The sequence below is a fragment of the Entelurus aequoreus genome, linkage group LG19 (assembly GCF_033978785.1).
Source record: "Entelurus aequoreus isolate RoL-2023_Sb linkage group LG19, RoL_Eaeq_v1.1, whole genome shotgun sequence".
NCBI lineage: Eukaryota > Metazoa > Chordata > Actinopteri > Syngnathiformes > Syngnathidae > Entelurus > Entelurus aequoreus.
Window position 1 is genome coordinate 23,187,119 of NC_084749.1, and position 15,732 is coordinate 23,202,850.

General features: G+C 38.5%; 1 protein-coding gene across 1 annotated transcript; it reads left to right on the forward strand.

Annotated features, from left to right (window-relative positions):
• The first annotated feature begins 6,584 nt into the window (after positions 1-6,584).
• Positions 6,585-10,326, forward strand: LOC133634874 (GTP cyclohydrolase 1-like). The gene is made up of 6 exons (XM_062027524.1): positions 6,585-6,833; positions 6,974-7,083; positions 9,454-9,509; positions 9,580-9,611; positions 9,692-9,776; positions 9,857-10,326. Exons 1-6 carry the CDS (start codon positions 6,587-6,589, stop codon positions 9,978-9,980), a joined length of 654 nt encoding a protein of 217 aa, XP_061883508.1. The 5' UTR covers positions 6,585-6,586; the 3' UTR covers positions 9,981-10,326.
• The last annotated feature ends 5,406 nt before the right edge of the window (positions 10,327-15,732 follow it).

A 15,732-nucleotide genomic window follows, 5' to 3' on the forward strand; every position in this document is an offset into this window, starting at 1 on the left:
GTGCCAGCACAGTGGGGGTCAGAAGCATGAGAATGAAGCGGTGGGGGGAAAAAAGCTTCAAAATAAATATATAAAGCATGGATGCTGCTGTTGCTATACAGAGCGAGGTGCTTAGTGGGCTCCTGAAATTCTATTGGCCGGCTTGTTGCCATGTGCTTGGGAATCAGCAGAGATGCTGCTAACAAATCAAGGAAATGTTCTAATATTAGACTATATGTATCTAGGCAGTGGGAGCCCCTGACCTCTCTACTCTGCCAGCATTACGTTCCACTTCACAGATCAACATAATGGAAGAAGTGGTGTGGAAGGAAGTGGTTAAAAAAAAATGTTAGGTCATCATAGACAGAACCTGCGACGCAGCGCCCCTCAGTTGTTTTCCTCTCGGTGATATCCCAGCCAGGGCTGTAAGATAACAACTTAAGCCTCCATGCTAGTCAGGTCTAGAGAGTATTTTTACTGAGCTGGTATATAAAATACAAAATTGTCTAATGTTGGATAAATAGAAACATGTAAACATAAATGAACTCTTATTCTGTTTTCTAATCAAATGGGGGCTTCTAACTGCTTTTATTCCAGTGACACAATTGGGCCAGTAATTGATGCAAGACAGTTATTTAAAAGCATAAAATAATTTACAATGATGCACTAGTTATGTTATATTTGTATTCCTTTCAAATAAATTATATATATTTTACGGGGGGCCTTGTGGTGACCCATCAGCGTTCCTGTTCTGTAACCCTGTACACTGTTTGTCTAATCTTGAATGGGTTTGTGCTGAAAACAAAGTTTTGTTGTACTTGTGCAATGACAATAAAGACCTATCTATCTATCTATCTATCTATCTATCTATCTATCTATCTATATATTCCTGCCAAAAATTAAATACATTATTATTGTTAAGTAGAGATATTGTCTGTCACATTGCAAATAGCTAATTTTCACTTAAACATTATCCTATTATTTAATAGACCAGGTTTGATTGATGTTTTGTCATTTGGTGTTACAGTACAGTCGTCCCTCGCCACATCGGCCTTCAAATGTAATCACATACCAGGGTTGTCCAAACTTTTTCTACCAAGGGCCGCACAATGAAAAATTAAAGGATGCTTTGATACATTTTGTACATTGAATTGGTTTCATCATCTTTAATGTACATCAGTAAATGATAAACAAAAACAAAGCAATGTTTTAACTTTTGTGTTTGTTGCAAAGCAAATTGGTTTTATGGTTGTTTCTAAAACTTCATTTTGTGAATATGTTGAGGGCCAATAAATAACTACCTGTGGGCTGAAAATGGCCCCCTGGCCGCACTTCAGACACCACTGGGCTATACATACAGTATACTATAATTGCTAGTTTATCGCGGTGAATTGGTTCCGGACATGACCACAATAAAAGTATTTCCACAAATGGAATCCATTTATTACAAATCAAATATTTTCATACCTATAGCATAAACAGGACTATTTACTACCTTATAAATTTAATGTTTAAACATTATGAGAGCCCTCTAGACATGACATAACACCCTTTTGAGACCTTAAAACTCTTAATTTTATAGCGTAATGCTGCTTAAAGCTGAGCCAATCAGTGGCCACACTAGAGAACAGCATGCTCCAATTGGTTTGGTCTCATTTTGTGGCTAATATTACAGTAGTATTGGTATTTTTAGTTCATTTAGCCATTTTATGCTTAAAAAAATCTGCAATGTGGTGGAGCCACAACATTTGAAAGGTGATACCAAATGACAAAACATCACTCAAACCTGGTCTACTAAATAATAGGTTAATGTTTAAGTGCAAATTAGCTATTTGCAAACATTATTGTCAGATTGTGTTTACTCCTTGAGCAAAATGTGTATATATATATATATATATATATATATATATATATATATATATATATATATATATATATATATATATATATATATATATATATATATATATATATATATATATATATATATTTAGTCACACTGCATCTCTCGTCCCTGCAACTGCTACTTCCTGAATGTATGCTTCTTTTCTTGCAGACCATTTTGATGAACTACAAATTAGAGTTCATTATGATGGTTATGTGCCTCTTTTTTAGGTGGTAAAGAGCTACTCATGTGATTGATTTAATGTGGCTATTAAAGTTCAAATCTGAGTGCATTGTTACCCCTAGATTTTTATTCTGGTCATTATGTTTCAGGGAGAGGGTCTCAATGTGACTAATATGAGTTTGTCTTTGCTTTTGTGGGCCAAATGTAACGCTTTAATATTTTATCATTTACACTCAGCATCATTTCAAAGGTTTATGGCTTTGAAGTTGACCTGTGTGCATCAGGCTGTTTTGGTTCAGCACAATAATGTTAAAAAGTAATTAACCAATTAAGGAGCTGACAGTTTGTACAGAAAAACAGTAATGTGTTTTGGCTCTTTGACGATACTGTAGGCAGTGTTCCCGTTGTTTGGTATGCGTACACAGGAGTGAAGTGAAGTGAATTATATTTATATAGCGCTTTTCTCTAGTGACCCAAAGCGCTTTTACATAGTGAAACCCAATATCTAAGTTACATTTAAACCAGTGTGGGTGGCACTGGGAGCAGGTGGGTAAAGTGTCTTGGCCAAGGACACAACGGCAGTGACTAGGATGGCGGAAGCGGGAATCGAACCTGGAACAATAAAGTTGCTGGCACTGCCACTCTACCAACCGAGCTATGCCGCCCCACAGAGTAATAAGCGTGTGTGTTTTGTGTTCGGAATCAGCTTTTCCGTGTGTAGTTTGCATGTTCTTCCTGTATTAAGTAGCTTTTCTCCTTCTACAGTATGTATTGCGTGTGTGTGTGTGGGTGCGTGTGTGTGTGTATAAATGCAACACTTTTGTTTTTGCTCAGATTTTTTATGAGTAAAACTCAAAGATCTAAACCTTTTACTTTATACACAAAATACCTATTCCTCTCAAATATTGTTCACAAATCTGTCCAAACCTGTGTTAGTGAGCATTTCTTCTTTGCCAAGATAATCCATCCCACCTCACAGGTGTGGCATATCAAGATGCGGATTACACAGCATGATTATTGCATAGGTGTGCCTTAGGCTGAGGCCAGCCTGAAATGTGCGGTTTTATCACAAAACACAATGCCACATATGTTGCAAGTTTTGAGGGAGCATGCAGTTGGCATGCTGACCGCAGGAATGTCCACCAAAGCTGAATTGAATGTTGATTAATTTTTTTACCATAAGCCATAACCACATTTAACTATACCAGCTAGGACCTTAACATCTTGCAGGTGCACCTCCATGATCGTCTGAGACCAGCCACCCGGATCTGTGGCTGCAACAATTGGTTTGCATAACCAAATAAATTCTGCACAAACTGTGAGTGACCATCTCAGGGAAGCTCCTCTCCATGCTCGTCTTGGTCTTGACCTGACTGCAGTTCGTAGCTATATCAGGCTTGAGTGGGCAAATGCTCACATTTGATTGCGTCTGTCGCGTTGGAGAGGTGTTCTCTTCACGGATGAAACCCAGTTTTCACTGTTCAGGGCAGATGGCAGACAGTGTGTGTGGCATCGTGTGGGAGAGCGGTTTGCTGATGCCAACGTGGTGGGGGTGAGGTTATGGTACGGACAGGCGTGTCTTAGGACAACGAACGCAAGTGCATTTTATTGATGGCATTTTGAATGCACAAGGATACTGTGACGAGATCCTGAGAAGAAGAAGAAGAATATATCTTTATTGTCATTGTACATTGTACAACCAAATTGCAAGCAAACTAATGTAATGCAAATTCATAATAACACATAAAAAAGGCCCATTGTTGTGCCATTCAACCCGAGTACAATCACCTCATGTTGCAGCATGACAATGCACGGTCCCATGTTGCAAGGATCTGTACACCAGACACCAAATAAAGCAAAACTGGGCAGCCGAAGGCACACCTGTGCAATAATCATGACGATTTTTAATCAGCATCTTGATATGCCACACCTGTGAGGTGGGCTGTGAGGTGGGATGGATTATCTTGGCAAATAAGAAATGCTCACTAACACAGATTTAGACAGATGTATGAACAAAATTTGAGAGGAAGACGTCTTTTGTGTATATAGTAAAAGTTCTACATCCTTGAGTTCAACTCATAAAATATAATATATATATATATATATATATATTTCCATTTTCTACCGCTTGTCCCTTTTGGGGTCGCGGGGGGTGCTGGAGCCTATCTCATAAATAAATATGTCTATCTGTGTTGGCCCTGTAATGAGGTGGCGACTTGTCCAAGGTCTACCCCGCCTACCGCCCGAATGCAGCTGTGATAGGCTTCAGCACTCCCCGCGACCCCGAAAGGAACAAGCGCTAGAAAATGTGTGTGTGTGTGTGTGTGTGTGTGTGTGTGTGTGTGTGTGTGTGTGTGTGTGTGTGTGTGTGTGTGTGTGTGTGTGTGTGTGTGTGTGTGTGTGTGTGTGTGTGTGTGTGTGTTGTTGGCGCTAGGAATTTTCAAAATGGCCATCAAGTCATAAAAATGGGGTCCCACAGTAAATTTTTGGGGTCCCACATTTTTGTAAGCGTTTTGAAAACAAATGATAAATTAATGCATTATCCTGTTATATCTCACATTCTAAATTGTGTTTTGTCATAAATGTCACTTCATTCATTAAAAAATAATACAAAATACATTTTTTATGCATATGTAAATTTATTCAGTTATAAACATTCATTCACTTTCTTCTTTCCTGCATGGATCTAAACTTTACCGCTGCCGCTAGTTTTTTCTATATTTTTATTTAGTAAGTTGTAGGTGTATTTATTTCATTATAAAAGTGTAAAAAGTTTTTTGCTTCAGTCATGAAATTATGATAATGTGTGCCAGGGCATACATGCACATGACAAATGTAATTGATTATTCTCACCTGTATGTAGATTATTAAAAAGCGCCACATCTACAGGTGATTACTCTCTTGCAAAATAGAATCTTACACAGATACAATTTTATTCTGAGAATATCATCCAGGAAAGATTTTGAATGTTTAACTTGAATCCATGTCATTGACAGTATTTGCACAAAACTTAGAAACAGTTTTATCTAAAATTCTTCAAGGGTGTATTGTGTAAGTGAATTTGCCAGTGATCACACCAGTCAGTCGTCTTACTCATTTTTGTACTGACTTACACATTGATCTGATCACTGACCGTGTAGCAGTTGCGCTAAAAGACACTGTACGGCCAAAATAAATTGCATGATTACTGATATAATATTGATTAACTTTTTATTTTGACAGCCCTAGCTCCTAGTAATATGTATAGATTGTTCAACTGTTGTGCCAATGTGTTTGTTGTTCTTATTTATCTTTCGCTTCTGTTGTTGCCCAAAAATAAATTGCAAGTGATATTTTTTGTATTACTATTGCTATGTACTTTTGAGAGGCATTGTTAATGTTCTAACTATATCAAAGTGTATTTTTCTACAAGATCTATCTTTTTATGTAACAATAACATTTTCATTATTGTTTCATAGGTTGAGCATTACCGTATTTTTCGGACTAGTCGCTCCGGAGTATAAGTCGCACCGGCCGAAAATGCATAATAAGAAGGAAAAAAACATATATAAGTCGCACTGGAGTATAAGTCGCATTTTTTGGGGGAATTGGTGAAGTTGGTAGAGTGGCCGTGCCAGCAATCGTTGCTGGTTACTGGGGTTCAATCCCCACCTTCTACCCACCTAGTCACGTCCGTTGTGTCCTTGGGCAAGACACTTCACCCTTGCTCCTGATGGGTGCTGGTTAGCGCCTTGCATGGCAGCTCCCGCCATCAGTGTGTGAATGTGTGTGTGAATGGGTGAATGTGGAAATACTGTCAAAGCGCTTTGAGTACCTTGAAGGTAGAAAAGCGCTATACAAGTATAACCCATTTATCATTTATCATTTTTCTGCTTTGCAGCGGCACATAAATAATTGTGACAGCAAGCGTATGTGATAATTACAACGGTCATATAGCCGTATCATTAGTTCCGAATTTTAACAGCTCTCTTGGACCGACCCAATTAGGAACCAGTACCAAAAAATACAGGTACTCCTGTATACATTCCTACTCCTATGTGGTTCATGATTTTAACTTTTTAATTTGTGATAGTTACTCTTAGCTTTGACTGTGCTTTTTGATTAAAAAAAAACCTCAGAACAACAGATTAAATATCTTCTCACAAACGCTGATCAGTGTTTCAGAGCATGAAACATCTAAACTGGGATCACAGGATGTGTCAAATGCTGCTTCGTAAGAAGATTTGAGCATGGTGATTCCAATTTGGACACTGGTTTTCCGCATATTTTCTTGCTACTTTGTGTGTACATTCATAACTTTGTCTAAAGAAACCTACTGCTTTGCTGACCTACTTTACTTTTCCTCCGTATAAAATCTTTAGGGTTTTTCAATTTATTGCAAATTTAGCCTTTTACGGCTGTCCCCAAACTTCCATCACGTCTTAGCCTAAAGACTCATGTTTAGTCTTTTGCAACCCAAAGGGGACGTCCTTCCTCAAACCACTGGGGCCGTCTCATTGCGCGCCACAACATCTTTGAGTCAACTCCGTCAGAATGGAGATGAACGGAGTCGTTTCAGAGTATCTAAAGAAGTGTGTTGAGTCTAAACACAACAGTTTGTACAAGGAAGAGATGGAACCCAACGAGACCGCAGATGAAACCAAAGTGTCTCACATAGAAAAAGCCTACAGCACAATACTGGCGGAGCTCGGAGAGGACATCAACCGAGAGGGACTTCTTCGAACACCACTTCGTGCTGCCAAAGCCATGCAGTTCTTCACCAAAGGCTACAAAGAAACCACCCAGGGTTAGTTCATCATTTATTAATGACACTTTCATTAACCGTATTCACGCTACTATTGTCAGTCTTGATAGATCGGATAATAAATTACGCTATTGTTTGCTTCATTGTAAAACAATGCAGTACTCACCCTGCCTTTTTTGCAGACATCTTGAATGATGCTATCTTTGATGAGAACCATGAGGAGATGGTAATTGTCAAGGACATTGACTTGTTCTCTCTGTGTGAACATCACCTGGTTCCCTTCTTTGGCAAGGTAATTCAAGCATCACACATTTAGCAATTCAATTGTACTTTGCTAGAAGTTTTTTTTCAATAGTCTTCAAATCGGGGATGGGTATTGTTCACATCTCATGAACTGATCCTATACCAAGTCCCGATACCTGCTCTACAGTACCAACATATTGTACTTTTGTGTGTTAATGAATATTAATTGTTTTTGATAGTAAAATAAAAAATGTTATTGCAACATTTAAAAAAAGAGTTGATTATGATAATTGCTGTCCAGTTATTATTGTATAGTGTATCTTATTTTATTATCATTTGCAAGCGTGACATTAAAGGCCTACTGAAACCCACTACTACCGACCACGCAGTCTGATAGTTTATATATCAATGATGAAATCTTAACATTGCAACACATGCCTATACGGCCTGGTTAACTTATAAAGTGCAATTTTAAATTTCCCGCGAAACTTCCGGTTGAAAACGTCTATGTATGATGACGTTTGCGCGTGACGTCGATGGTTGAAATGGAAGTATTTGGACACATTGTATCCCAATACAAACAGCTCTGTTTTTATGGCAAAATTCCACAGTATTCTGGACATCTGTGTTGGTGAATCTTTTGCAATTTGTTTAATGAACAATGGAGACTGCAAAGAAGAAAGCTGTAGGTGGGATCGGTGTATTAGCGGCTGGCTGCAGCAACACAACCAGGAGGACTTTGACTTGGATAGCAGACGCGCTATCCGACGCTAGCCGCCGACCGCATCGATGATCGGGTGAAGTCCTTCTTCGCGCCGTCGATCGCTGGAACGCAGGTGAGCACGGGTGTTGATGAGCAGATGAGGGCTGGCGTAGGTGGAGCGCTAATGTTTTATCATGGGTCTGACGAGGTCCTGTAGCTAAGTTAGCTTCAATGGCGTCGTTAGCAACAGCATTGCTAGGCTTCGACAGGCGGCACAGCATTAACCGTGTAGTTACAGGTCCAGTGTTTGGTTCGGTGTCTCCTGATAGTAGTATTGTTGATCTTCTGTCTATCCTTCCAGTCAGGGACTTATTTCTTTTGTTTCTATCTGCATTTAAGCACGATGCTATCACGTTAGCTCCGTAGCTAAAGTGCTTCATCGATGTATTGTCGTGGAGATAAAAGTCACTGTTAATGTCCATTTTGCGTTCTTAACTCTCATTTTCAAGAGGATAGAGTATCCCAGGTGGTTTAAAATACAAATCCGTGATCCACAATAGAAAAGGAGAAAGTGTGGAATCCAATGAACCCTTGTACCTAAGTTACGGTCAGAGCGAAAAAAGATACGTCCTGCACTGCACTCTAGTCGTTCACTCTCACGTTCCTCATCCACAAATCTTTCATCCTCGCTCAAATTAATGGGGTAATCATCGCTTTCTCGGTCCGAATCGCTCTCGCTGCTGGTGTAAACAATGGGGAAATGTGAGGAGCCCTTCAACCTGCGACGTTACGCTACTTCCGGTACAGGCAAGGCTTTTTTTATCAGCGACCAAAAGTTGCGAACTTTATCGTCGATGTTCGCTTCTAAATCCTTTCAGCAAAAATATGGCAATATCGCGAAATGATCAAGTATGACACATAGAATGGATCTGCTATCCCCGTTTAAATAAAAAAAATTCATTTCAGTAGGCCTTTAAGTTGCAAGTCCAAGACTTTAGATGGCAGTAGTGTATAGTTTTTTGGGTTTTTTTTGCACCCTAAAGTGTTTATACTGTAAGTATTTTACTTATTACGCACCAGCTGTTTGATTGTAACCTACATCTTAGTTGTGGTTTTCATTAACAAATTTAGAGGTGTTGAAATTGCCATGTAATTTTGCTAATGCTAATCAGTAGCATGTCAATAGCAAAAGCAACGTATATTGGCATCAAGCTAGCACATTTGTGGAAACGTGGAGCTTTAATTGGGGCGTTTTTTGAGTCGATGACTTTGTTGGCATTGAAAATTGCAACATAACCTAGACGTAGTTTGGCTGACTTTCCTCTCAGTGCTGCTGGCGTGATCGGCAAGTGTCAAAGTGCAAGGAACTGGCCGAGTCGGCAACCGGCCGTGAGGTCACACGCAACCCAGGTACCGTAATGTGGCACCGTTGGATTTTACGTGAATTGGTGCCCTAGTTAACTTGCAACTCTCTTGTGCAATTTGGTGAGTCATTTTGCGGTCATACTCAATAAAAAAACTAAGTCACCCAAGCGTGGTATTGTTTGGGTAATATATAACCATGACCAAATTCGCAAAACAGGTATTTTTTATGAATTGTTTTGTATTAAACTGAATCCTACAAAAACTGAAGTAGCACTGTACAATCTGAGATTACTGTTTTTTTTTTAACTGTAAAATGAAGTCTAGTTGATATGAATTCTGTTCACTTTTTAGGCTCACATAGCATATCTTCCAAACAAGAAAGTGGTTTGTTTGAGCAAAATAGCAAGGTCAGACATATTTCACTCACAAACACACTTGCACACACCTATTTCGTTATTTTTAAAATATATTTTCCAGAATTGTGGAGATCTACAGTAGGAGACTTCAAGGTAGGACTATTTTCCACTTCAATTAATTCATTTTGTTCCAACGCGTTTTTATTTGGGTTATTTCTTTGGTTTGTGTGCAGTTCAGGAGCGTCTAACCAAGCAGATCGCTTCAGCAATCGTTGAGGCGCTGGACCCTACTGGAGTGGCGGTGGTCATCAAGGCTGTGTACGTTTTTAGCCTTTTCACCCAGACGAATTTTCTCTCACAGACACTTTGATTCTAATTTACTTTTCTGTGTTTGTCAGTCACATGTGCATGGTGATGAGGGGTGTGCAGAAGAACAATGCAAGTACTGTGACAAGCGTCATGTTGGGAGCCTTTCATGATGACCCCATCACACGCAAGGAGTTCCTCAACCTTGCACTGTAAAACAGGCCAATCTACTCACATTCCTCACCATGATAGTGAATTACAATCCTGAGACGTCAGCCTGATAAGCAATTGAAAGATTACAAGTGTGTCTTTAGCATTTTTTGTGCGGGTTTTTCTACATTGGGGAAAACAAGTTTGGTTTTCACACTTTTTACTGTAGTGTGAAGCGATCACAATCACCCAAACATCTTTCAATAATCATTTCTACACTTGAATGAAACAAAGTGGTATGTGTTATTATACTATCAAAGACAGTCTCACACATAGCGACAACCAAGGTCGGTAGAGTAGGCAAAACATTTTCTTGCCGTATTTTTCGGGCCATAGGGCGTACCGGTTTATAAGGCGCACTGCTAATGAGCGGGTCCATTTGGGTCCATTTTCATACACAAGGCCCACTGGATTATAATTGTTCTTTTACATTTAAAACTCTTCCTTGTGGTCTACATAACATGTACTGGTTAGTTTTTTTGGTCAAAATTTTGCATAGATTGTTTTACAGACCACTTTCAAGCCGCTTTCTGACCGTTTCTTCAGGATGCGCACACCCCCAACCGCATAATCCAGGTTGGTTAGTCCGACTTTTCAAAAACCGAACACGATCAGATTAAGGTGTTTCCATAGGTTGCATTGGGACTTATTTAGAGTCGAACTATTTGAGAAATCAGAATAATTTAGTGCATGGACACGTACTGTTTGTTGCGCCGGTAGTTTTTAGCACTGCCATAGTGTGACCACTGAAAGTTAGAGCTATACACTACTTTATATTAGAAATGGCAACAGTGGAGGATGAATGCCCCACAACAAGAGGATAAAGAAAAATAAGGAGTTTACGGACTACAACGAGAACTACAATGGCAAACACCCACACATTTTTTAGACTTATGCAGATCCCAAATACACATCAGCATGAACCAATATGTAAGAAAAGTCGGTGTTGCATAATAGGTCAAAATAAAATGCCAGATAAAGTCTCCTAATAGGTGCCCTTTTGGGGTCCTTATACAGACACCATGATAATACCCGTATGTTGGAGCACAGTACGTCTGACTACGATGGCCGTAATGTGCCGACAATCCATCAAGCGGTGCGGCATTCTAGCTTACCAAAGTTGGAGTAAAACATTTTGACAGATTTTTGAGCGCTGCGTGTAATGTTCTATAATCTCAATGAAACATCAAAGTTTTGGTGTTGCTTGCTTACGGGTACTTGCTCGTGTCATTTATTAAACAGGCGTCAACTTGCAGTCTACACGTATCGCTTATGTGTGACTGGTTACACTTATTACACCATGTTCCACAACCATAGTTAATACATATTGCACATAATGTACACTGTCGATTTTTGAAAAAATGGAAAGATATTAAGTGTGCCTTAAAGTCCAAAAAATACGGTACATGCAAAACCAACTTTTCTTACCTATTGGTAGCTGTTTTTGTGTATTTGGGATCTGCATAAGTCCTGAAAATGGGAACTCAAACCACAGAGGTATTGTGGAGATATTTAGAAAACAATATTGCCTTCCTTTATATTGCCTTCAAACGAGCCATCCCGAAGAGCTTTTCGCGGTTCTGCCAATGTAATCCGACGCTGTAGTCGGATTACATTCTTTGTCTTTCTCTGTCCTCTTATTGTGGGGCAGACTGGCTCGTACATGCACATGCATCCTCTGCTGTTGCCATTTCTAATACAAAGTAGCATATAAACTACAACATTGATGACGGGGAGAAGATGCTGTCAAAGTGGAGGCATGTAAATAAGACCCGCCCACAAATCGGCGCATCCCAAAGAGACATTTAGAAAGAGGTTTGAAGATGGTCTGTAAAAGATCATTTATGCAACATTTTGACCAAAGATCCTTTATTACATGTCATGTAGACCACAAGGAAGTGTTTTAAAAGTAGAAAAAAATGTCATAGGAGAGCACAGGTGTCAAACTGAAGGCCTGTAAATAATTACGCGTCAATGAAGTACTTTATCTTTTCTTACAAAATGTATACAATCTTTTCATTTTGACAGAAAAAATACATGCAAGAGTGAATCTTTTAGATATCAATTTAAAAGTTTAGCAAAACATGAATACCTCACTCATTTTGCAAAGTGGACCTTGTTTTTACGGCAGTACATCAGTGAAACGCGATCATTTAAAGTGAAGGCATGATGTTGGACATCTGGAGGGAGGACGTGGTCTCAGCCTCTGTAAGAGTGTAGCGTATCTCTTACTGGTTGTGTGAAGAATAACTATCATTTTAGCCAAAGTTGGCCAGCTAAAATGTGTCTACATCAATTCAAGTACATTTTAAAGCAATAATGTAAAAAAGGGCACAATAACAAACGCGAACCGTGCACGCGCACAAACACACACAGAGACAGATGCACAGACACCAATGCGGAGGTATCATAAGATTTAACATCCAATCTATTAAATAGCCAACATTTTAAGAATTAATCAAATATAGAATTCTACACATTGAGTCTATTAGAGGGCTAAAACTGCCAAGAGTTAATCAATAGTCAATATACCAGTGTGCAGCTTTTTAAACATCACAAAATGCCTTTCTTTTTGTTTTGTTCGTTTTCATTGCTTTTTTTTTTAAATTACATAAACCAGGTTAATGTTTTTTTTAGCAATTTGCCTTTTTTTTAAATGGACAACATTTGAATAGTCATTTTAATTTTTGTAACAGCTGAATGAGGAGCACAGTTACAGTAAAAATAAATAATTATGAATAAATTAGTCATCTTGGTTGTTCGTAAGCATATTAAAAAATAACTTAAACTGCATTTAGATGTCGATGGAAAAATTAGAGCCATTAAATGTGTACGCTTTATTATCTGATTAGTCGACTAATCGTTAAGATAATCGCTGACTATGAAAATAATCTTTAGTTGCAGCCCTATACTGTACACATACCTATTGTAAAAATTACAATAGATTTTACAGTAAGTGGGCTGCCCTGTTGCCAAAATTTTACAGTAAGGAAAAAAACTTTTTCCAGTTACAGTAACACACTGTAAAAATAACGGTGGATTGTCAGAATTTCACCGTAAAAACAGTACTGTAAAAAACAATTTGCATAGGCAATTGTGTGATATGAGGCAAATCTTAATACATTTGTGTTTATATATTATTCAATAATATGAGGGCAGCCATAAGAAACAACACCCTCTAGTGGTGAGATGTGAGTGTGCCAACCAACATTGTTTTTCTCTACTGTACAATTGTAATGATCCGGTAGTGGACCTTTTAAAATTGAAGCAGAAATTGTCTGAAAACTGTATTTTTAGATACTTTTTCTTATGTTTGAATTGTGTACTTTATTGACTGAAGTATTGGAAATAAACTATGATGCAACAATCCATAAAAGTCAAGACTACATACGTGCAATATATCGATTGGGCTAATGAGGTACTAAAAAATGTTTCAGTGTTTCCCACACATTCATTTATTTGTGGCGGCCCGCCACGAAAGAATTACGTCCGCCACAAATATATATATATATATATTTATTTATTTTATTTTTTATTTTTTTGTCCTCTCCAGCTTCTCAGGCAAATCATATAGTTGATGTAGATGCCCATATAGGCTGTTCAGATTTACTTTACAAAAGAGAAGTGTAGGATACTTCTCTTGTTGCCTTATTTGTATTTGACCACTACTGTTTTCTGTTTATTTGTTACTGACTGTGGCAGGACACCTCTGCCTCCGTTTCACTTTATGTTGCTGGTAAATAATATGGTTGTAGTAGTAGGCTAAAGTTAAGTTATTTAGTATGCACTAATTAAAGGGGCATAGCTTTAAGAGACATTTTAGCTTTTATATTATATAAGATATATTTTTTTGTAAGAACCACAATTAATAAATATATTTCAGTGAATAACTTATTGTTCAAATCTGTATATAAATATGTACATAAAGTGTTGTAATTATATTGTAAAATGGATGGATGGATGGATGGATGGATGGACTTTTAAAACAAAACTGTTATTATTAATTAGTAAGTATACATTTTTTGAGCCTTTTTAGAGAAAATCATATCATTGTAGTAAATTATGCAAATTACTCGATGATGTCATGTGACCACGCCCATATCCACGCCCCCACCGCCACAGGTATCTTGGCAGTTTATGGGAAACACTGTGTTTTTTCTGGTTTTAAAACCAAAACTTGGCATTTCATCCGCATTGGCTGGTGTATTTCCTGTGAACATTTACTACGGTAGCATTGTTCTGTCTACACTTCTGTTAAAATGTAATTGGCACTTATTCTTCCGTTGTTTGCATACTTTACATTAGTTGTGAGTAACAATGTAACAATCCAATAGACGTTACAGGGGCAGTATCGGTCATACCAATGCTGATACTTCAAATTTTCGAGATCAGTGAATTATTCAATGTTTGATCATAACTGTAATCTGACTAAAACACAGGACGGTGGTGCAACAATATCCATATTTAAATTACACACATTTTAAAATAAAAACAGTAGTGCAGAATAACTAAACATCAGCAAAAACTATTATTGGCTCTGATTGAAATCCTGAATTCCTGGGTCCAGGAACCTATTTCCTGAGTTTGTAAACTATAACAAAAAATAAATTTATCTATCTGAACTGTATGTATGGAGCACATACTGATACTATACTATACTATAGTATCTTTACTGTCTGTCCATGTCGACCTGTCCACCCTTGTTTACATTCTATGGCTCTAACTTAGCGGTTAGCAATGTTTTTTTGTATCCTCCTACTGTGAGTAGTGTAGCATGTTTAGTTATTCCTTGTCCCCAGTGATAACACTTGGAAGGAACATACTTTATTTTCCGCCACGGAGCCGAGGATTAGTAATTTGGAAGCTGCACTGTGGAGGGACGTTAGCCACTAGGGTGCTACTTTGCAGCCTTTGGCTTGTCACTGTCAAATTTGCGGAACACCGTGTGTAATCAACATGCATTATCACCATATGACAATAGTATTAAAAGCTCTATTGCACCTTTAGTCTAAGCCCATATAGAAAGCTGTGTATTCTTCAAGTGGTAGGTGCCGGACAGTCAAGTAATGGGATATTATTTTCATACTTGCCAACCTTGAGACCTCCAAATTCGGGAGATGGGATGGGGGGGCTTGAGGTGCAGGCAACATACCCCTTCCCCTTCGAGCTTTTCTGGATGAAATGAAATTATTTTTTCCAATCATTTTGGAACTTGCAAGCGTAATTCTTCTTCTTACTCGTCGTCGCCATGTCTCTTCTTCGTTCTTCTGCTTCGTCTCCTTGTTGTTGTGTGTGTGCAGTTGTGCACTGAGCTCCAAAAGCCGTAGGTGTTATTGTAGCGTCCCGGAAGAGTTAGTGCTGCAAGGGGTTCTGAGTATTTGTTCTGTTGTGTTTATGTTGTGTTACGGTGCGGATGTTCTCCCGAGATGTGTTTGTCATTCTTGTTTGGTGTGGGTTCACAGTGTGGCGCATATTTGTAACAGTGTTAAAGTTGTTTATACGGACACCCTCAGTGTGACCTGTATGGCTGTTGACCAAATATGCCTTGCGTTATCATTAAACCAGTTAAAAGATCATACAACGTGTCAGCATTTCTTGACATCTTCGAGTAAAGACCTTTGTTAAACCCGTCCATCGCTACATTATTATGTGACTGGACCGGTACGCTGTTTATATGGAGGAAAAGCGGACGCCTGGACAGCATGCGGCTGTTAAGGGGTGAATGTTTCAGGTGAGAGAGGACGTTAAAGGCAGTGCC